The following is a 22,416-nucleotide window of genomic DNA, read 5'->3' as shown; positions in this document are numbered from 1 at the left end:
CGTGATGGGATGGTTAAGTGTGGAAAAGAAGGCATTTCAGGGTGGGAGATGGCCCCTTATCCTGGAAAGAAATTGGGGAAATGGGATGTCTCTGGTCAGTCCAAAGCTAGAGAATAACCAGTCTCATGTTGCTGCAGGCTGCCCCAGGCATTTGAACAGGTGCAAAAGGTGACTGGCTGGGCTGAAACAGAACGCACGTGGTGGGTGCTCGGGGCCAGGATTAAAGAAGGGAATGATTTTGCTTGACAAGATCTTAGTCCTGACTCTTCTGAAATCGTCTGACTAGACATAGGAAATGAAGATTTTGTTTGGAAATGCAGCCTTAGGGGTGCTATGTCATACTGGTGCCGGTCTGAGAGGTGGAGTCCAAGTTCTCAGTCCCCAGGTCTTGTAAGAAAAATGCATATTCTGGCACTTGGATTCTAGCTCAGGTGCTTTCACAGACCGCATGTTGGAAGCTAGCAGTATCTCTTAATAAGCTGTGGTGCTTTCTCACTTCTGCTTGTAGCTTCTAACCCCTTTCTTCTGGATTTCCTCTTCTGCAGAGCCAGACTATGAGGTGTTTCTGAATGCCTCTCAAACACCCAAGTTTTCAGATGACCCCACAGAGCTCAACTGCAGGATCACAAATGCACAGGACACTGAAGCAAACATCCGCTTCACAGTTTCCTGGTACTACAGGCAGCACCTGCCCAGTGATGATGTGGTGACAGAAGAACTCCTGGCCACAATGGATGCAGACTGGACTCTGCTGCTTGGGGACAGGAGCAGAGAGCGGACTCAGAATGGGGAAATAATCTTCTCTAAAAGGGCTGTTGACACCTTCAGTTTACGAATCCAGTGGACTTCAGAAAGTGACAGAGGAGATTATTTCTGTGTCATCTCTGCGTGGGCTAGGCACCGCAACAACAGCTGGGTAAAGAGCAAAGAAGTGACTTCTGCATCTGTCAGCATTTTCTGGGCTACACAAGGTAGGAACCTTGGACCTGTTTGCTGAAAGACCCGGATAGCTGAGATAGTTTTCTCTTGAGTAGACCTGTCAGCCAGAAGGCCTGCTAATGGGCTTTGGAAATGTGGTTCTGTACTATGAAGAGGGAAAACCACTGTTAGCTTCTGTAAAGGCCTCTTATTTGTGGAGGAAAGTAACTACTTAGCAGCACTTACCAGTTTTACGCAACAGCTTGGAGTGGAAGTGCAAAGCAGAGATACATCAATCAAGCTGCGCTGAGAATTCCAGGAGCTGGGCTGTCATTTTGGCAGGGGTGGCATCCAGTAGTGATGGTGGTTTCATTGCCCCGTTTCATGATTTGGAGTGTTTCGGTCTCCCTCAGATGCATCTTGCTGCTAGCGACAGGGTTGTCTTGAGGTGAAAAAAGGAGTGTCCCTCACTTTGTCTTCTCTGTCTCTCAGTTTGAGAGCTTTTTTTTGTCTTCTTCTACAAGCCCATGTTTAGAAGGCACTTCTGAGGAAGTTCACAGGCATAGCAGTGTCAGAGTATCAAAAACTAAGTTTGTGGCAAAGTCATTCAGTGGTTTGCTTGGATCTGGGCCTTTTCTAGGCAGACGTGAATTAGCTCTGGTCAGTATTTAAACTGACTCTGGAAGGATTTCTTAGAAGCTAAATAGAGTTACCTGAATCACTTAACACTGGTTTAAAATGGATGTATGTATCCTGGATGTCCTGTAGAGTGATACTGTTTTGGCTTAGGTGTGAGGTCATGCAAGAGGGTGTGTGTTGGATAGGGAGAGAAGGAATAGGATAACCTAGGATGTAACATCTTTGGCAAAAAAACTGCGCTTAGCTAAGCTGCATTTATCCTGATAGATTTGTTTAACAGTCTAGTTCAGGCAGCCACAGGCAGAGAACTATATTTCAGAGACAAGTAGTTTGAAATCAGTTTAAAGTTGTTTTGGGATAATCCTTAAAGAGCAAATTGCAGAGCTTTTGCTGTGATTCTGCTTCAGTGGAAAGAGAAATGGTAGGCTGCTTGCTCAGTACTCCCTTCCTCCCCAGACCAAGCACAGTCCATGAAAAGGTCATTTTTTTTCCACTGAAGCTGGATTCTCCATCAGGAATGAGATCTCTCATTAATGCTGAATTCTGGTCACAATTAGTTCAGTTGTTATGCCACAACACGGAGTGTGTCTACGTGCATGCATGCGTAATGGATCATTGCCTTCGGAGCAGCTAGAGAGACCAGCTGGAGTTGAAAAGTCTCAGCTTGTGTTGACATTTCTGAGGGAAAGCAAACTCTGACAGGTGTGAACATTCCCTTGTTTCTGGTTTTATTCCAGAAACTCTGCTAATTTTGCAACACAAATGTAAATGTTATAGTCCCCATGCTGAAAAGTATGTTTGTTGGTGAAACTTGGAGTTGGGGAATTTACAATGTGAAAGTGAGCTCTCCTACAAACACCATCTCCTGAAAAAGCATGTTATATGTATATAAGGAGAAGGGGGCAATACATAGGTTTGATTTCCCCTTCTTGCCTTCCACCCGTCATGCAACGCACCCTCACCCTCTTTCAGCAGTCTAGCCCCAGATGCCTTTCTCTGCGTGCCCTGTCCCCTGACATATCCTATTCATGTGAACCCAGTGCTGTAGCTAGCAACTGTGAAGGAGTTAATCTGCTGCTGCCTCTGCTCTGACTGTTGTTTTGACAAGTATCTCTGGTGATTTGAGTCCCTAACTGCTCCCAGTGCTTATGAAAGTGAGCAGCCAGGCTCCCACATGTTTGCTTAAGTAGACAACAGAAATTTGCCTCTTCCTGGGATAGCTTGTGCCTGCTTAGACACTTTTCTTCCAACTATTTCATTATATGCATCATCTGAGTTAACTTTAGGGTGGTGCTCGGGGCAGGTAGGACTTTGAAGAAATCCCAGTTTGGAAAAGGTTGTTCTGAGTTTTTGAGAAAGGAGAAATGGCTTTATGTTGCGTCTATGGGTCAGTCAGCAGAGGGCTGGCTGTTCAGGATAAGGAAGCCTTTGCTTGAAATGTAAACACCATGTGAAGATGTTGAAGTCCTTTGTGTGTGCATTGTATAATAAGTTGTGTGTTTGCCCATTTCAACTTGAGGGGGTTTTATATTTTTCTGTTGGGACAAATAATGCTCACGGGTCTTTCTGCTTACTTAGCTTTGCAGATGCGGCCAATGGTTATCATAGATCACCGTTCTTTCTGACATGGTCTGCCTGATTTACTTCTTCCCCTCTTTCTTCTACCCTCTTCCCTGCCAAGGTGACAAAGCAAACACCTTTATCTCACCTCAAAAATGAAAAGCATTAATTATATTATTTTTTGCTTATTTAGAGTACAAATTCCAGTCCGTAAAAAGGGGTGAAGGAATGGAGGCAAACTTTTTTGACAGGCTCTGTAGATGATTTTTCAACCCAGAAAAAAGTGTGATAGTTTAAGAGATAATTTTATTTATTAATTAGAGTGTGCGTACTGCCTGTATTTAAAACACAGCTGCTGTCTGCAGTGGAATGTAGAATTGGTGCTTGTTTCCTAAACTAGTGTTGTCAACTCTGGATCTGCACGGAGTTCTTTGCAAAAGAGAATGTTATCTTTTAATTGAAATTCCAAATCCCAAAGGTACCATTATTTGAGGTTCTGTTAATACTTCTGTCTTTAATTTACAAAATTATTGTATTTAACATAGTGTTATGTGTCCTAAAAGATTGCTCAGGCCCTCCCATCACGTTTAAATGGGAGCAAGGACATCTTAATCTTTCAGAGAGTCCTGCAAATAGAGAAGAGGTGATATTTCTGCCACCCACTTGTCTTTACCATTGCCAGTGTATAACAGACACTGCATAGTACAGACATGGAGGTCCTCTTGAGCAAAGAAATTCCTGTACCCATGGCACCAAGCTGCCAAGCGTACGTGCCAGTTTGGCTGTAGGAACAAGAAGGTGCATTAAATTAGGTGTACAGGCCCCAGTCAAGGGTGGCTGGGCTCCTTCCTCATGCTCATGGCTGCGTGAGGGTGAAGTATTCATGCTCTTTGCTTGGCTGGGGAGCAGACCAGTGATGGTGGTCTTGGTTCTGTGTGTGTGTGGAGAGCCGTTGCGTTGCATATACATGTTCAGACTGTAGTGTGGGCTGTAGTGTGCCTGCTGTATTTTCAGAGCTCTTGGTATCAGAGCTGCTGGGGCTACAATTGTACCTCAGGGTGTTGTGTAGTCTCATTCTATGAAGGCAAAGCTGTCACTACCTTAATGCCTGTTGCATTCCCTGTACTTGCAATCTAGCTAGTGCACTTGGGGATGAAGAAGCCTTTATGAATATTGAGATGACGTTATGTGAGACTGCTGAGGAGATGTTAGGCTCTGAGGTTACTGTTAGCCGCAGCCATTGTGCTGCTTCTCTGACGGAAGTTGGTGGAGTGCAGAGAAGGTGTCTGCTGTCTCCTGTCCTTGTAGCTGTTAGGCTTCTCTAGCAGTTTGACTGGCTTACATTAGGTGAAAACTCTTTTTGGTCACTACTGAGGAAGTACTCTTGAATCTGAGCACACACTTTGTGGCAGAGAGCAAGAGAATTATTGTGTGGCTTAACCACCTGGAGTGGCCAGTGTTGGAAGGCAGAAGCATGCACTGCCAGGCTCCATAGTACAGTTTATTACTCAAAGTTTGTCTGAATCATTTGGCTAGGATTTGTCTGCTAGCCCTCTGTCTTGGAGTAGTGCCCAAACTGGTTATAAGCTTTGGGTATGGTTTACTTAGGATCTCTTCCCCTACTGCTTTCCAACATAAACTCTGCTGATTGCAGCCTCCTGTATATGACTGACCAGGATGTGTTTTATCGTACTTCTCATTCATGGAGCTTTCAAGAAGGAGGTGAGGCTCTTGCAGGGGATTGTAGGGGCATGTGTGGAGAGGCAAGCATGCAGGGTAGTAGTCAAGATGCTACTCCTTAGCAATTCTTGGAAGATTAGATCTTAGGATGCAGTTCTTGGAAGAAAATGACCTCTCTGGCCCATCTTATGCTACGAGATCTGATAAGTAGATTCTGTTAAGATAGGAAACATGAAGAAACTTTCTTTTCCCACCTAACTTTTCTTGCAGATTTACTGTTATTTCTAACCTAAGTGCCAAAGCTCTGGTTTCTCCTCTTTCCCATAATGTGCACTGTTACATGCAGAGGCAACTACGTGCTTTTCTAGGTGGGGGTGATGGAGTGCTGATTACGTTTCATCTGCTGCTACTGAAGGAGAACAATTTTGGCACAGAACCATACTGTTAAGAATGGTGATCCAGGCTTTCTAGCTGATAGGGATTGGGGCTTCTTTGTTTGTCTTACTTCACTATATACACATGTTTCTAATATTATTGCAGATCAAGAAATGTTCCTTTGATCTTTTTTGACTTTCTTGCCACAAGAAACATTCAGCACCTGTATGTGCTGTTTTTCTGTGTGTGTCTCTATTCTGGTCTGCATTTCTTATGGTCTTGCATAAGAGGATGTTCCTCTGCCTTCTGTATTCATCCAAAAAAAGGAAATTTTGCTTTTTAAAAGGTAGAAAAATCCTTTGAAAGGACTTTAATAAGAATATATCTCCCTGTTCTCTGTTCAGCATCCTAATTTCTAGCGTTTTTGAATTCTACCACTGTTCTCCAGCTGTATGTCTGGGCCTCAGATGTTCTTTTCCACAAACTCTGCAGGCGGCATTTCTGCTGCTGTCCCATGCTACCACCACTACTTTCTCCTGCTCTTTAGTAAAAATAATTGGTGAAAGCAGCATTTTCTGTTGCCCTTAAATGGACAGTCAAGAAAGGATGTCTAGGAACAAAGTCTGGTCCATCCTTACTGGGGACAAGGCACTCCCTTCTGTACTGCTGCCTTACCTGTGGCTTGGGGAATAGTTGAAGTAATGCATTCGGAGCCCAGATAGTAGGGAGAGTTGTCTCTTTTCAGCTACATCTGTACTGCTATGATCATGTGAAGGTATTTGTCTTAAGTACATGAATGAGAACCAAATGCACGATTTCTTTTTTGGTGTCTAGGACCCAGCGCTCTGACATGAAAATCAACAGCACAAAGACTGTTTGCATCAGGAGGGGTTTTTGCTCAGAGCCTCCTCTAGAGGTAAAGCAGCAAAATGTGGCAGAGAAGTACAGCTAGCTGTTCGTGCTTTTGCCTTTGGGGCAAAAATATAATTGTCTACTAGATTCCTAAAATATGTGGTAAGCTAGTCTGTGCTGGGCTCCTAAATGCCGCAACCTTAAGAAGAGGGTGACATCAGAATCTCATGGACACAGAATGAGGAAAAAATGGATTTGAAGCTAGAATCAGATGCATGATGAGTTCTCAATCAGGGGAGCGGAGGATGACTCTGTGTGCAACTTCAGTTGTGATTGTACCCTGAGTGCCTGAATGTGTAACTCTTGTATTCCCACTTGCTTAGTGGGTGAAAGTGTGTGTGTTGGGGTGGTGGTGTGGAGCATTAAGTAATTCTATGCTCAGCTAGACCACTAGAAAAGGCTTAGCCTTCCCCACTCCTGCTGTTCCTTTATATAGCTTTGTACTGTGATCTGCTTTATACTGTACTGATATAAAGTTGTCATACGGGGTTTCTCATCTTGTGGGCTGTGTTTTCTCATTGTGAAAACTGCTGCTTGAAGGCAAAACACTGCAAAATGTAATCTTGACAAGTATCTTGTTGCTCTTGTGGGGAGGGCATAAATATTACTGCATTTAGTTCAGTTTTGGGGAATGTGTAACAATCTCACCATTGCTTATTTCTCTTTTCCTATGAAGTTTCACCTTGTATAAATGTGATATAGGGTTTTTTTTAAATGTGTCTACGCCCATTTTTTTTAATAAGGGGGTAAAAGAGAATATCTTGCAGCAAAATAAGTCCAGAAAGTTGGACTGGTGGAATTCTTGCAATACTGCTACTTTGGGAAGTAGCTGTAAGCTGTGTATTTTGCCCCAGCACCCTTTCCTCTCTTTATCATAGTGCCAGGAAACTAGCAACTCCCTTTCCTTTTATCTGGTTCTGATTTCAGTCACTCCTCATTTTCTCAATTTCTTATTGTGATCTTAGGTTTTTTTTGTGTCTTGGGGCTGTGCTTCTAGATGTATAATTTTTCCCCAAACCCTGTAATTAAGGGATTATTGGGACTGAGGAGTGGGCAGACTTGGATAATGCTGAAGAAAGGAAACTGAACAGTAAGTGTTGCTGGCGTTCTGCATGCCAGATGGGCTGTTAGGAAATGTCAAGGCTTCTGGTAGACTAGTACTCAGGTGAATGCATGAGGAGCAAGGGAAAAGAACACTTATGGATGCAGAAGTATACCGAACTCTTCCAACACAGACATGTTTGTACGGGTGTGCTGGGGATGGAGACTTCTCCCATTACTGCCAACTTTTTTGTCATGAAATTTCAGCTAATCTTGGGAGTTCAGCTGAACATGTCTGGATTGCTGTTCAAGTGGATTTTCAAGGGAAATAAAGAAGCTACACTAAGTGCTGCTGATTCAGTTAGTGGCAGCTTTTGTCAGTAGTGATGAGTACTTCAGCAGTGTCCTTGTATCCTGTCACTGAGGGTGCTCTTCCGTATCCAATGTAAAACTGGGACTCTTGAGTCTCGTCTGACTAATATCTTTACTCCTGAATAAAAAATCCTGGAGGTCCTGTCATGCCATGACCTGTGTATTGCATTATCTGTTCAGTGTCTTGTGTTGATTTGAATCCTTGCATCTTGACCTAAACTGTTGTGTGCTGTTGAGTAGCATTCTGGGATGTCCATATGTGTTGATAAATGTGCTGGGATTTGTCTCTCCAGAAAAAGTACTTTGCTTATTTGTAATCTTCTAGATTGAAAGGTGCTGCAGAAATATCTGCATCTACTTATTAACCCCTGTCTTGCTGCTTATTTCCTTCCCTCTTCAGATTACACGCTTACAGTGGAGGCGGTGAAATTGAAGCCATTCTTTGTAGCAGGCCACACCTTTGAGATGACATGCAAAGTGTCTTCAAAAAACATCAAGACGCCACGCTATTCTGTCCTAATTACAGCTGAGAAGCCACTAACAGATCAGTCAAATCCCAATGGAACCACTCGCATAATCTCCTTGAACCAGGATTCAGTAGTGCGACTGGAAGACTGGACGGACCAGACTCGTGTGGATGGCGTGGTTCTGGAGAAGGTCCAGGAGAATGAGTTCCGCTACAGGATGTATCAGACCCAGATTTCTGATGCTGGGCTGTATCGCTGTGTGGTGACTGCCTGGTCTCCAGGTGGTGGTGGCATGTGGCGTGAAGCAGTGAACGGCTTATCCAACCCTATCCAGATAGACTTCCAGACATCAGGTTGGTATAGAATCTGGCAGCTGTGTGTCTAGGCCAGAAAGGGAGAGAGTTCTTTGATGCTCTCCCTGTGGTTTCCCTGCCTCTAGGAAACACCTGTTCTTTGGAACGTGGAAGGGGTCTCCAAATGGTATGATGGTTGAGAGTTTTGTCTCATTTGGTGGTACTTGTGTCCTTTGTGCTTTTGATTACAGAAAGACGTTTAATGAATTGGCTGGAATCATAACCTCTGTGTTTTTCTTTACTAATGCAGCTTTTATGGTCCTGCAGGCTCAGAGCTGGTCCTCAGTATAGAATAACTGCTGCCACATTTGCCAGCTTTATCACTAGATTGCTGTTAGGTAGTGGCTGCTCTGGAAGAACATTAATATAAACTAGATTTCTGTTCCAAAACAGACCCGATTAGCATAGCATTAAATTGCCTGAGCACACCTTTCTGTTAATGTAATTGCAGAAAATGGTCAGGTCAAGGTAATGGTAACATTTCAGCCATCTCAGCAAGTGTATCCTGCCACTGGAAGACCTGTTGTGGTTTAATCCGGCAGGGTTTAAACCACACAGCTGCTTGCTCACTGCCCCCCTCGAAGTGAGGTGGAGGAGAGAACGAGAAGGGCAAAAGTAAGAAAACTTGTGGATTGAGATAAGAACAGTTTAATAATTAAAATAAATTAATAATAAAAATAATAATAAATTGTAATGAAAAGGAAAATAATGAGAGAGAGAGAGAAATGGAACCCAGGGAAAAAAAAAATCAAGTGATGCAGCTGCTTACCACCCACTGACTGATGCCCAGCCAGTCCCCAAGCAGCAATCACTACCCCCTGGCCAACTCTCCCTCCTCCCCCCAGTTTATGTACTGAGCATGACGTCATATGGTATGGAGTATCCCTTTGGCCAGTTGGGGTCAGCTGTGCCGCCTCCCTTCCTGGCTTCTTGTGCACCCAGCAGAGCATGGGAAGCTGAAAAGTCCTTGACTAGTATAAACACTACTTAGCAACAAATAAAGCATCAGTGTGTTATCAACATTATTCTCATTCTAAATCCAAACCACAGCACCGTACCAGCTACTGGGAGGAAAATTAACTCCATCCCAGACAAAACCAGGACAAGACCTTAAAGGCCCCTTGTGGCTGGAATACAAAGCTCCACAAATTGGGAGGGATTTCAGTATCAGAAGTGCATCCTGTTCCTCGCATCCTTGCTGAATCCCTCACCTTCAGCTGTAACATAGTCTGCCTGTTGAGATTTTTCTAGAGAAGCCTGCCTGTCCTGGTATGTTGTTGGGGGGAGGGCGGGGGCAGGGTTGGTTTGGATCATTAGAGGTGTATGTTAACCCTGACTTTCTATCACATGTTGCATGGCTGGGAAGTACTGCAGAGTTGTTTTTATAATGGTGGTGCACTTGAGTGAGTGGCTAATCTCATGATTTGATAAACCAAGCTGGTGACTTCTTGAGCAGTTTTGAAGAGCTGTCGGTGTAGCCCGAAGGTGCAATGCTGTGTTGGAGCTCTCTAGTTAGCTGCTTTATCTCAAATCTTCTGCACTCCCCCATTCCTATTTGCAGGCACAGGTTGGGAGAAGGTGTCTCCTCACATCCCTTGTTCTTCATGTGAGTTATTCATGTGAGATAATAGTGGGGCTGTAGGGTTTTTAGAAGATGTGTCTATGACTAGGCAAGAGCAGCCTGACTTCTGGCTGCATCTGTAACTAAGGTAATTGTTTTCTACAAGGTGATTTCTAAGAACTGAACTTCCTTATACTAGACACACTGGAGAAGGGACAAGGGCTGAGCGTAGAGGGACAGCCTAGCAATGAAGACACCACTTTCTAAGAAGCTTTGAAATGTAGCATCCAGATACAAACCCTAATGAAGATGCAGCCTGACCTAAGCTGGCCAGAGAGAGGACATTGACTCAGCTCAATGCTTCTCTCAGTCCTAGGTAATTTATGGTTGGTTTTTTGTTTAGTTTTATGGTAAGTCACTGTTCTGAAAGTAATCTTAGTTGCCTGTGTTCCCAATGCCTCTTAGAGCAGCATTGTCACAGTTGAATATTGCTGTAGATTAGTTGTCTTCTCAAGGTGGCTTAATGGGCTACGGTTTTAGCCTTATTACTCTTGATATCTGGATCAGACACAGTGGGAGAGCAGCATTTGCAAGGGGGTGATGCAAGAAACTAGCAAGAATGAAATCTGTCCCAACCCCCTCCCCTCCTAAGCTCTTATGTGGAGGCTTTCCTGCACAAAAGTGGTGGTTGGTGACTCTCCCAACATTGCTTGCATTATGTCACTTTGAACTCCCATCCAGAAAGTTTGGCAGTATGCTATTAATATCCATGGTTCAGAGGGAAACCTGTGAGGTATGCAAGGGAGGAAAGTGTGCATGTTGCAGTCTTGACTTTTTTGCTGTCACTCTCTATTCCCAGCCTCTTCATGCAGATAGGATTTCTGGAGCATCGAGTGAAGAAAGAGAGCACTGGGAATGTGTGAATTCCAGTAGCAAGGCTGGAGCAGGGGGAGGGATGGTCCTGAAGCCCTGTCAGCCTTTCAGTCTTTACAAAAGAATGAAGAGAGAAATGAGATCCCAGGCAGAATTTACTGGAGAGCTATTTCCCAAAATAATCTTGGCATGTAGCAAAATCTGGCTCGAAATACCTCCCTTTCTTCAATTGGTGGATGAACTTTGTGTCCTTCAGTTGTTACTGGTATGTCCTCTCTGGGCATGAGGAGGACAGGTGATGAGCACAGTTAGAATGACCTAACTGGCATTATTATTTGGAAAATTGTTTAGAATCAGGTATACGAGACAGATGATGTTTTGTGGGTGTGTTACTTTGGTTTTGTTTGCTGAGGTGTACTGTCTTTGATGCAAACTGTGACTGAGTCAGGGAGTTAGAGGTAAATGGCAAAGTTGTGGAGCAGCTATAAAAGCACAGCTCGGATATCACGGCCTTGTCTCGCATCCTGTGCTACAGGCAGCTGTCAAATTTGTTCTTCAGAGAAAGAAGCTGGTGCCAGATCTTTCCCTAATGGGAGTGGTGAAAGGCAGAACTGCTGTGGTAGCTAGTGGTTTCTAGGGAGAATGACAGGCTCCCCAAAATTGGAGGGAAGATACTCACAGGAAAGGGTCAGAAAAAGCAGAAGGGCATGCAGCTCTCTAGGTAACTGGAGCTGGAGGGCACTACTCTGCTAAATCCTGAGTTAAATGGGTGATGAGTAGTTTAAGAGTGTGCTTGTCCCTAATAGTGCAATTGACACGTTAACAGTTTTCCTGACTTTTTGGGGTTCTCAAAGTAGAACAGAAAGGCATTTTAACTGTGACTGTTGCAGGCAGGGATGTAAGAAGGCAGTGCAACTTTGAAAAATAGAAGGTATTCCTGTCTCCATCTTACTTTGAAGGCTTGGACTCTGACAGCATTTTTCAGCTTGCACTGGGATGGATGAAGCAGGGAGGTGATCAATACAGAAGCAGCTTTTTCAGCAGGAGGAAGCCCTTAAAGGGTTTGACATGAAGCTTTTAGTCACAGGAGGAATTTCTTTCTTGGTGGTTTTTATTGATTCCTTTTTGATAGGGTGTGGGGAAGCTTGCTAGGATTGGAAATCCTTTCTTCCAATTTGACTCCTTCCCAGATCTCTGAGTTGAGTGATGTTTCAAGGAGAGGTTTTTAGTGTGCACATGCACTGTGCAATGTGATCTATCTGAACAGCACAAGGCCTGGAAGCTTTTTATATATGAGCTGGGGACTGTGCACATGAAACTTCAGTGTTTCCTGCCACAATAGGCTTGAAATGTGGCAGTGCTCTGAAATGTTTTTCCATGAACATCTGTGGAAAATGTCTTGCTCAGATTCTTTCCATTCAAGGCAGAACTTGCTGGCTGCAAGCAGAGACCTCCTCACTTCTTTTCTCCACTTGCTGTTGCAGAGGGACATATTTATTCCATTTGGTTAATGACCTGAAATGTTAATGTAAAGGCATTTGTTTTAAACTTCCTGAACTAAAAAATGAAATGTGGATTTTGTCCACTGAGTTATATAAACTGGAAGTTGAGGGGTGGGGGTGGTGAGGAGGAGCCTAGTAGGTCATTAGTTTTCAAATATTCCATCAATGGCAGATTGTTCTCTGCAGGATCCTTTGGACTGGCTTTATGAATAACATGGAACACTAGATTAATTTCATAAAATGAATGCCTGCTGTATGTCCAGTAGCTGTAAGCAAACTAAGCTTATCTGGGGGCAAGGGGAGGCTGTCCCATATGAAGACTTCAATATTCTTCAGTGCTTCTTTTTAGTTTTCCCAGTCTAGAACAGAAGTTCTGCCATCTCTTTTTCAAAGGTTGCCCAGCAGTGCGAGGGACAAGAACAGCTAGCTGACAGTGCTTGTCTTGAAATTTTCTATTAATTTCATTGCATCATTTCTGCTGAAACTCAAATGCATCCCCTCTCCTCCTGAGCTATTGGATGATGTATGTACACAGCCTGCCTTTCAGCCTGGAACTCACCTGTCTTCTGTTCCTTGCTGTTTTGAAGCCAGTGTATCAAGACGGCTTCTAGTATGTCTTGTGATCCTACCCACCCAGTCTGAAATCTCTCACTTACCTTCTGGTAACCTGGAGGTGTTGCTCCAGCGGCAATGCCTTTGCACTGCAAGGGCTGAGCAGTGGATGAGAGAGGCTATCTTTTTTTACTGCTCCCCTTTGCCCACAACCTTAGCTGAGCTGGCCAGCAAAGGTGAGAGTCAAATAGCGGGGAACTTGCTTGAGGTCAGAGTGCTTATCTGATGCAGATCTGTGTACTGGTATCTGGTTCCAATGACTCCAGCTGTTTTGTTTTGTTTTTTAATGCTGAGGCACCTGGTCTGTGTGAAATCCACCTGGTTTATCCTGGCATCATAAATTCTTCTTTGGCATTTGTCCTTTAATTTTTTATCCTTTTTACACTGAACCTGGCAATCCAGGTTAGTGTTTAGAGTGTCTGCCTACTATACACTCACAGGGCTTTCCACAGAAGTGACTTATTTTCCTTTCCCCATAGGGGAGCAGGGAGGACACTTTTAATCTTGTATTGAGAAGTATGTTATGTGGGAGAACCATTTAGAGCTTGGCTGTGCTCTGAGCTGGCTTCCCCCTGTGCCATTCAGCAGAGGGCAGAAAGCTCTGAGAGGCAAAAATAAGAGAACTTTAAGGGAAGCGTCTCGATGAAATCTTCAACTCTGGATTACATCTGCATGCAAGCTCATTACACAGCAATGTATTATCATTCACTTTGGAAGAAGCTGAGATAAACCGAGAGCTGCTGAAATATGAGCTGAGTATTGATGTTGAACTTGCAGTTAAAATTAAATGATGCCCTGCAATGACCCTGAGAGATACTCAGTTTCAAGAAAGGAGAATAGAAGGATTCTTAAAGGAAAGAAACCTTAATCATGGAAATGAATGAAGAGCAATACAGCAGAAACTCTTTGGCAAGAAAAGCTGGTATTTTCTAGCCACTGTTAATGGGCAGGAACGTGCTTTGTCATTGTGTGCCTTTGTGGCTGTGTGCATTAATTTGTAGCTGGAAGTAGAAACCGCAGACTAAGCTACTGGGGGCTTCTTCCAGTAACAGCTATTATGATGCTTGGGGTAAAGCTTGTTGGAACAGCTCCATGAAGAAGCAAGGAGAGGGCAGGGGGCTGGAATAGTGTGGGTGAAGGAGCTCATTATGTGGAGAAAGGCAGGTCATGGGATTCTCAGTTCGAGTAAACGATTTGGTGCCAGGGCAGACATGAGTAATATTTTGGAAGGCAGAGAACTTGTGGGTTGCATCAGGTTTTTTTTTTTCCCCCATTGTGGTCTGTGGTGCTGGCTGATTGCAAGTAGGGAAGCTGCATGCAGTGATTGCGGCCTCCCTGCTGCGTAATGGACTGGGCACAGGCTTCTTGGGTGGATCAGCCTGCTCTGGATCTCTGTTGTCAGTCAGGTTACTTGGCCTTTCTCTGCTCTACTTTACGTGTCTGGAAAATAAAGGTAACTCATGTCTGTGGGGAGACTCTACCTTATTTTTGCAGAGAAGTACTGACTAAAATAATGTAGAGAAGGCCAAAATGTCACCTAGGACCTAGGTAATTAGGATCTCTTCTGTTGTAAATCTAGATGTTAACTGGCTTTTGATTAATCTCCCTCATTTTCCTCTTTTTGCTGCAGATGTAAGGTGTTTGGATTACTGAGCAGGGAAGGAAAGCAGGGAGAATGGGGTGACATCAGGTAGATAGGGCTCAGGATTTTTTATTTTTCTCCAGTATGTAAATCTTTAAGCTGAGTTAGATTAACTCAAACTTGAATTCCTCCTTTTAACCCTGCAGCCTTTTCAATGTGAATCTATCTGATTGAGCACAAAGTAATAAACCAAATTTGGTGCAGCTTATAAACACTTTTTCCTTTAATTTACATATATGGAGGGATTTGCAGTGCACTTTCTGGCTGAAAACTGTATCACTCTAGGACTTGTATCCTGGAGTTTTCCTTCCTGAGTTGTGTGAAATCAACAGTTTGAGCAATGAGATCTGCCATAAAAGGGGACATTCGGAAGAAATCACTCCAAACAGGTCCTGATCCTGGAACCTGGTTTCTCTTTGTAGTAGTCAACTTCTAACCTCAGTTTCTTCCCCTTCTGTTTAAAATTATATAGTGTTTTTCAAGCATTCAGAAGTCAAGAAATGTTCAGAAAACTTTATTCCTATCTTTACTGCAGATGCTTTTTAATATGAAATTGTTACTACTTTATTAAAGAAAAGGACTTCTTTTGGGGGTTGTATCTAAGCTTACATATAGCCTTACTATATTGAGGAACAGATATTTTTGGCTTAGTTTAAGTCAAAGGTCTCAGCAGAAGATGGCAATTTAGGAGAAGGTTGATGCTTAGCCCCTAGAATTGGGGATGCTGGATTGTTTTGTATATCTGTGGTCTTTAGTTTCCAAATTAGCTGAGGGCATGACACTTATCTTCAAACCTGAATTTATTAATATCCAATTATTTCCCAGCTTTCGAACTCCTGAGCAGCTTTCCTACATTTAAATTTGCTTTGCTCTTGATGAGCTTTACAGGTCATGCTTGATCTGTCAGCCTGCGTTTCAAACTAAATTCTGTTTTGTTCATTCTCCCTAGTGACCAGTAGGTGCCAATAATGGTATTTCAAACTGTTAAATACAAGTGGCATGGTGAGCAAAGCTACATCATCTGTTACCTGTTGAGTTCCATTTTTCTTAGTGTTAATGCAGCATAAACTCAGATCTCATTGAAAAAGAGTTTGTGTCACCTCCACAACCTCTCCTGTGATGCTGCAAGTGCTTGAGCACTGTGATGCTGAGAACCTGGTAGTCGGTATCATCAGTGTCAACTGGGAGTTGCCTGTTACTTTACAGATGCGTGTTGCCTGCATCTGTAAGCTTGGGTTGAGGGGTTTATTGTTTTTTTTTGTCTTGGAGGGCAAGAACTTAAGAAAAGCACTTGGGTTTTATGTGCCAAGCCCTGCTTGGTGGAGTCTAGATCCAGGCCCTTATGAATACTGTGGTGTGACGGCTACTATGGCAGAAAAAACCCCAACAGGATCCACACCTTGCAGATGGTTTTTGTGGCACATTTGTGACCTTTTGGGAGGTCCTCAGGAGTCTTGAAAATGTGTCTGGAAGCATCCTGTGTTTGATCTGGTGCTGTTTTTTGAGCCAGGTGCTTTTCTTGAGCCTGCCGTAAAGCAGATGTCCAGTTACATAAGGTGATGGTTTTGCTTATAACCCACTAACAAACACTGGTTTGCTGCTGCTTTTGTTTGAGATTGGCATGCAGCTTGTTCCTGCTTCTCTTACCATGTTGCCAGACGGGTTCAGCTGAAGCCAGAGTAAATTGTTTAAGCTGGGGATGTAGATCAGGCAAGTTATAATCAAGTTAAAAGCATTGGTCAGTTCAGGGGTTTTAGATTAAAACCAAACAAAACCAAGACCAAAACCCTTCTATAGAGAGGGGCAGTGTGCAGAATACTTTTAACTGAGGTATTAAAGCCATGTCATCAGCTTCTGTGAATCTTTCCTAGGCTGTTTAGTGACTACAACTCTGACTCAAGTGTACCTTATGGTGGAGGGTAAGGGGATTAAATGGTCCTTGCGGTCCAGCTCAGGGCTAATGGGTCTCTGTTGAAAACAGCATCCTGCCTTTTCAGTTTCTTGGGGGCAGGGGGGAATCTATGAAGATGCTTTATTCTGTCCTTTCATGCCTGAGGGCAGCCTGAAGCCCAGGTCATGGGGCATGTGGGCAGAAGGCCTAAGAGACTTCCAAAGAAGAAAGATGCTTCTCCTAGGAAGTTGCAACTACACAGTTTTCAAGACTGAACTAAGAAGCTTTCACTGTAATGAAGCTTGCTTAGGTTTAAAAAAAAAAACCAAACAGACAAAACCTGAAATAAACAAAACCTTTTTTCCCTCTTCAGCTGGACACATAGCTCGCTGTTGAAGTCCAGTTCTTCTAACACAGGACAGTGATTTCTCCCTGGAGGTACAGATGGTAATTTGCAGATGTACACTAGCAGGGAAATAACCAAAGGGAAATAACTGTTTGTGGCTTACCAAGGGGAAGTATGATCATGAAACGACACAGCAGCTGCTGCCTAGCAGCCTTCTTACTCCCCAGGAAGCTTTAACTCTTCATGTGGGAGGCAGGGTAGAGATGTGCTTGGTGACCCAGAACTGAAGAGTATGTAGGGAGTGCTGTATTACCATGATACATGGCCTTTCCTGGCTGAGTAACCAAACAAACTTAGCTTTTACCCGTGTGACATTCAATGGTCAGGAATGCCTAGACTCCACTCTGCATTAGTGGTTTGTTGGCGTGCCAGGGTTTGAAGCCTGTGTCTGCTGAATGCTGTAGATGCCTGGACTTTCAACCTAGAAACAAGGCCTGAAAAGTCCTGTCTACATGTACCCTCCGTCTTTCCTTGTTTACCCTGCCAGGGCAAGGGTAAGGCAGCCCATCCTTAGCCTGACAAAGTTGCGATCATGCAGTTCATCTCCCTTGCTCAATCCCTGTCGGTATCTAGCTGGGACAGAGCCTGCTTGCTGGAGTAGAGCATGTCCCATATTCCTGGCATGATGTCATCTCACTCACTGCTGGGACTTTGGATAGACCATGAGCTATAGACAGTACCGGGATTACTGTGGTGCTGTTTTACCTTTGATCAGTGTAGCAGAGGGTATGTGCTGGGAATGCAGGGATATTCCTGGCAGATTTTGACAGTCTCTTTGTTTATGTTGCGGTGACAGTTCCCACACAGCTTGAGACTTTTCTCATTAAAGTTGGCTGGAGTGCCCTGATCTATGCTGCCTTTAGTCCCCTAGGACCTTGAACTTCCATCTGCACAACACTGAAGAAAATGATGGAAAATGTCTTATCTGAAAAAGAGCTATCAAATAGGCTGCAAGGGGAATATGGGTGGGGGTTGCGTGTGTAAATGTCAGGAAACAAATTGAGTTCACATAGAAAGAGTTTGGATAGAGTCTGAAGAAGCAATCAGATTAATCTTTCTCCATTTCCCCAGAAAAGGATCCCATCATAGAATCATTAAGGTTGGAAAAGATCTCTAAGATCATCAAGTCCAACCATCAATGCAAGACCACCATGCCTCCTAAACCATGTCCCAAAGCTCATGCTGAACTTAGGTTAGGGCTGCAGCATACTCATGAAGTTGCTACCTGAACAGCTGAACTTCAAAGCGTTCTTGGTCTCTTATTTCCTTAAATATGTTCTAGCATAAGCATGTAGGAGTCTCAGCTGGGAGTCCATGTGTAACCTCTATTGCATTTCTACCAGCCTTTTATCCTTGCTTGGCAGGGTCTGTTTTTAATAGAGAGGACTTCTAGTGTCAAAAAGGGTACAAACCTCTGGGATTATATGTCTACATACTGCCCTTGTGTACAAAGTACAACTGCTTCTGGGCAGAGAAGAGGGCTGTAAGAAAGTTATGGTATAACAAAAAGCACCACATTGTGCCCAGTGGAAATTGTGGGGGGACTTTTGGAAGCCACAGAAGTAATTATTGCGCTGTAATTGGAATTCATTTTAGTGTGCTGTGTAATCTATGCTGACCAAAACAAGTCAGGCCCTCGTCGTCTAGAATAGCTTCACCAGAATGACAGCTCTAGCTTCATGCCCCATCCAAGTTGCTTTCCAGAACCTCAGTTTGGAAGTGATGTGATAAGTCTGTGTAGTGTGTTATCAGCATAGCCTTCCACAGAAATCTGTTGGGAAGGTAAGGGACAAGTGGGTTGTCTTGAATGATTTCTTGAATGTATTCTGCCAAAAGCATTGTTTGCCACTGATCTTCAGTGGATTTGAAACTTACGGTTCCTGTATTAAACAGTAGCATGTAAGAGTGGAGGAGGGTGAATCTTCCAACAGCTTTTCTTTTCTCCCGAACTGCCTTTCTATGCTGCTTGTTGCTGTTGCTGTCCCAGATGTAGCTGAGCCAGGTAATGATAGGAGCTGATGGAGTCCAGGGAGGCTAAAAAGGGTTGTTACTTAATCTGAGTCCCAAGTTCCTTCTTGGGCTCCCTGGTCCCTTTCCCTAAAGCCATCCTGGAGGCCACCAGTAGCATCAGCTTTCCTCTTACTTATCTCCTTTGCCTTGTTTAATAGAGAAATGACTAAGGATATTTTGACACATTCTTCAGTTTCTGCCCTGTGAAATAGGGTACTAGCAATGTTGGCATATCTGAGGAATTGTGGGTTTGTTAATTTTGCATCAGAGACGTAGTTGTTGTAAAAATTTGGGGAAGTTTTGTTTTTTAACCTATGTACCTCAGATGTCAGACACCATGTTGTCATGGTGTCTTGAGCATTTCATAACACCCTAATGGTTTTCATCAATATCATCACCAGTGTGCAGCTGAAGGAGTTACTGTACCCTTGGGCTTTGAGACATCTCCTACAGAGTAAACTATCTGTGGCAGAGCCTGAAGGAAAACCCACAGAAAAGTGTTATCAGATGCACTTCCATTGTCTGTGTTTCAGTTCCATAGCAGAACCATCTGTATTGTTAAAATACTGGTTTGTTCCAACTTGAATTCCTATTGACAGCCTCAGCCAAAATGGTCCATGGATTAGCCTGAAGACCTGAACACTTGTGCTGTTAGAGGAGTCACCAGTGGAAGACTGGCTTCTTTTGTGCAGGACAGCAGAAGGCAGACTTGGACAGCAGCCTGTGTGTTGGGGGACAGGTCCGGCAGTTTGGGTGCTTTGTCTTAGTACAGAAATTAATCGTTAAAAAAGGATAACTATTTTGCAAAACTTTACATGATTGCTTATGCCTACTTCAGAGCTCTGTCTCCACAAACTAGCAGACAATACTTCAAAAGTATGCGAGAAAGGTTTTGGACACTGAAGAAAAGCCTGCCATGAATAATTGTGGTTATTCTTTTCTAGGTCCTGTGTTTAATGTCTCGGTGCATTCTGACAACCCAACAATTTACCAGGGTGAACTGGCAGATCTGCTGTGTATCATCACAACGGAAGGAATGACACTTGAGCCAGGTATTGTGGCACAATTATTTTACTCATAACTCATTTGCCTTCCCTGGGCAGAATAATACTGGCAGTTACAACCCTATGTCCTTTGAATGAGGCTGGAGAATTAAAAACTAGCACTGAAAATCCTATACAGCTAGATAAATCTAGTAGGAAAACATGTTTGTTTTCAACAACCCAACTTAAAACAAGTTTTTTTGTTTCACTTTCTAAGGGTAGGGGGGGGGAAAAAAAGTGTTCTTACTGCTAAACCCCACTGTGCTGTCTGTACCAACTGACCCCACTGCTGGCAATCTCAGCCTACAACCACTAGATGGGCCATGAAAACTATTCTTGTTTCCTTTAGTTGGAAAGGAAGACTATTGGCAAAATCTCTTAAGAGAAAATAGTCATCTGTAAACAAATCTTGAAGTCACCTGGTCAGTCAGCTTCATACTTCAGAGTGAATTTAAGGCTTAATGTAAATCTAAAAATCACAATAATTGACTAGTGCAGCCTAAATGTCAAAAATTGCTGTGAAAAGGATAGTGGGCACTTTAAGGGCAAATTTTTATGAAGAGCTGAAAAGTTCAGAGAATTGCTCAAAACCTAGCTATTTGCCAAGCATTGCCTGAGCTGCTTTTCATCAAAATGCTGTGAGAATAACTCTGGTTATTATATCAAAATTTGGGTTTAGAATGAGTTTACTTTTTTGAAGTAATTTTATACATATATGTGAATATAAAATGTATTTAAAATCTATAAATATGTGTGTAAATACAAATATATAAATGTATATACCTAAATATAAAGATGTCGTGATTCATATGAAACTTAAAAATCTATGCATAAGCCACCACAAAAGGTGTTGAGCAGAAAATATTACTTATAATGTAGTAGCTGATGAGATGAAGTACCAAGCTTAGTAAAGGCCCATCACATTGAAATTCCAAGATGTCTTTTCCGCACTAAATATGAGTGTGGCAGGGAAGCAATTTGCTAGATTACAGTTGTGTGCTGCCTGTGAAAAAATGATAGAAGTCTGTAGATTGTATTATTGAAATGCTTGGTAGCGAGGAAAAGCTGAGTAAACTTTATTGCTGTCAGAAGATTCATAGCATGGGGTATTGGACACAGTAAGCAGAGACGTATATCTGTACGTATACATCAGTCTGTCCTGCAGTTTCTGCTCAGCAGGAGGCCTCTTCCAAGTTGAGGTGTGCCCAAGCTCTTACCGGTATTGTTGCGAGGCAGTACCCAAAGCAGCTGGCTTCCTTTGCAAAGCCGTAATTGCTGGCAGGGAGCAGCTGCTGCTTCTGCTGGTGTTTGACAGCTAAAATAAGCTTGGGGTTGCCTTGGAAAGAGGCCTCAGCATACCTGACTCACTTAAAACTTGAAAAGAGGCCACTTAGTAACAGTGGGGCTCCCCTGTCAGTGCTCTGCTGCAGTTGGGTTCATGGAGGTTTTTTGTGTATTTGGTAGCTGGAGACTGTGAAGCACTGACAAGGATAATCAAAGGGATCGAAATATAAAGGTGTCATCTTTGAGGAGCTGCTCATCAGCACAATTAAGTTTTAACTGGGCAACTTCATAAAGGTTCATGGATGTCTGTTGAATTGATAGATCACGCATGCAGTTGGCAATTATGCTGTTTCCAGTGGCCCTGAGCAGCCAGTGCAGTGTTTTAAATGTCAGCGCTGTAATCTGTTCCATAGCTGGGTAATTTCATCTTGAACATGGTAGATTTCTGCCTCTGTGGATTTTTTGTTTGTTTTGATTCGTTTGGGTGGGTGGGTTTTTTTGGGGGGTTTGTGGCTTTTTTTTTTGTCTGCAATGGGGCAGATGAGGCACAGGCAACAGGTACGCCTAGAAAGGAGTAAAGTGTGGCTTTGCAGCAGGTTTTGAGAGAACCTTTCAGTCCATGCTCTGAGCCTCCAGTTGCTGAATGAGCGGGATTTGCAGCCTAACCAGCTATGCTGTGTGGAGAAACCCTATCTGGGCCTTTCATATGAGCCTGAGAAGCTTGTCCCTGTCCAGTCCTTGCTGGTCCTCTGGATAAGACCTGCAGAAAAGCTGCAGGGAACAGCTGGAATCTGTGCTACAGCTGTTGGGTATGCAGGCTTCCCCTGTCAGTCTGCCTTGTTGGCCTTGAGAGACGGAGGGGACAAGAGCCCTGGGGTAATGCAGCAGGTTAGGTGAAGAAGGGCCTTAAGGGCTCATATGATAACAAACAGATGTAGTCCCTCAGTACTAACCTTATTCCCCTGTGTCCCATCGCTGATGTGTCTCTATGCTGAATCAGTATCACAACTGATAACTGGAATGGAGAACTTGGGTTTTAAATGAGTGCCAAATGTTAGACAGACTGAAAGTAACAGGGCTGTGTCATCAGAATAGGGAAATGAAGCACGTTGTTAGAGAAAGACTACACCAGGTAATCGGATAAACAGGGCAAGAGTTGCCAGCATCTCCTAGAAGAAAACAGATGACAGCAGTGCAAATATGGTCTTTCCATTTGGGAACGTGATGAGAGAAGAGAGCAGAGCAATTACATTTGACTCTATTCTGAGGAGCATG

At 43.4% G+C, this 22,416-nt stretch overlaps 1 protein-coding gene across 1 annotated transcript in view; it reads left to right on the top strand.

Moving 5' to 3' along the window:
• PTGFRN (prostaglandin F2 receptor inhibitor) overlaps positions 1-22,416 on the top strand; it is a 72,459-nt gene that overhangs the window by 40,656 nt on the left and 9,387 nt on the right. The window contains exons 5-7 of the mRNA XM_075102906.1: positions 546-971; positions 7,898-8,317; positions 19,759-19,866. Of these exons, the coding sequence (XP_074959007.1) occupies positions 546-971; positions 7,898-8,317; positions 19,759-19,866 (954 nt within the window). The remainder of the gene's footprint in view (positions 1-545; positions 972-7,897; positions 8,318-19,758; positions 19,867-22,416) is intronic.

This window comes from Phalacrocorax aristotelis, chromosome 1 (assembly GCF_949628215.1).
Source record: "Phalacrocorax aristotelis chromosome 1, bGulAri2.1, whole genome shotgun sequence".
In the NCBI taxonomy this organism is placed as follows: Eukaryota; Metazoa; Chordata; class Aves; order Suliformes; family Phalacrocoracidae; genus Phalacrocorax; species Phalacrocorax aristotelis.
The sequence above is the reverse complement of the archived record's forward strand: the minus strand, read 5'-3'. Positions and strand labels throughout refer to the sequence as shown.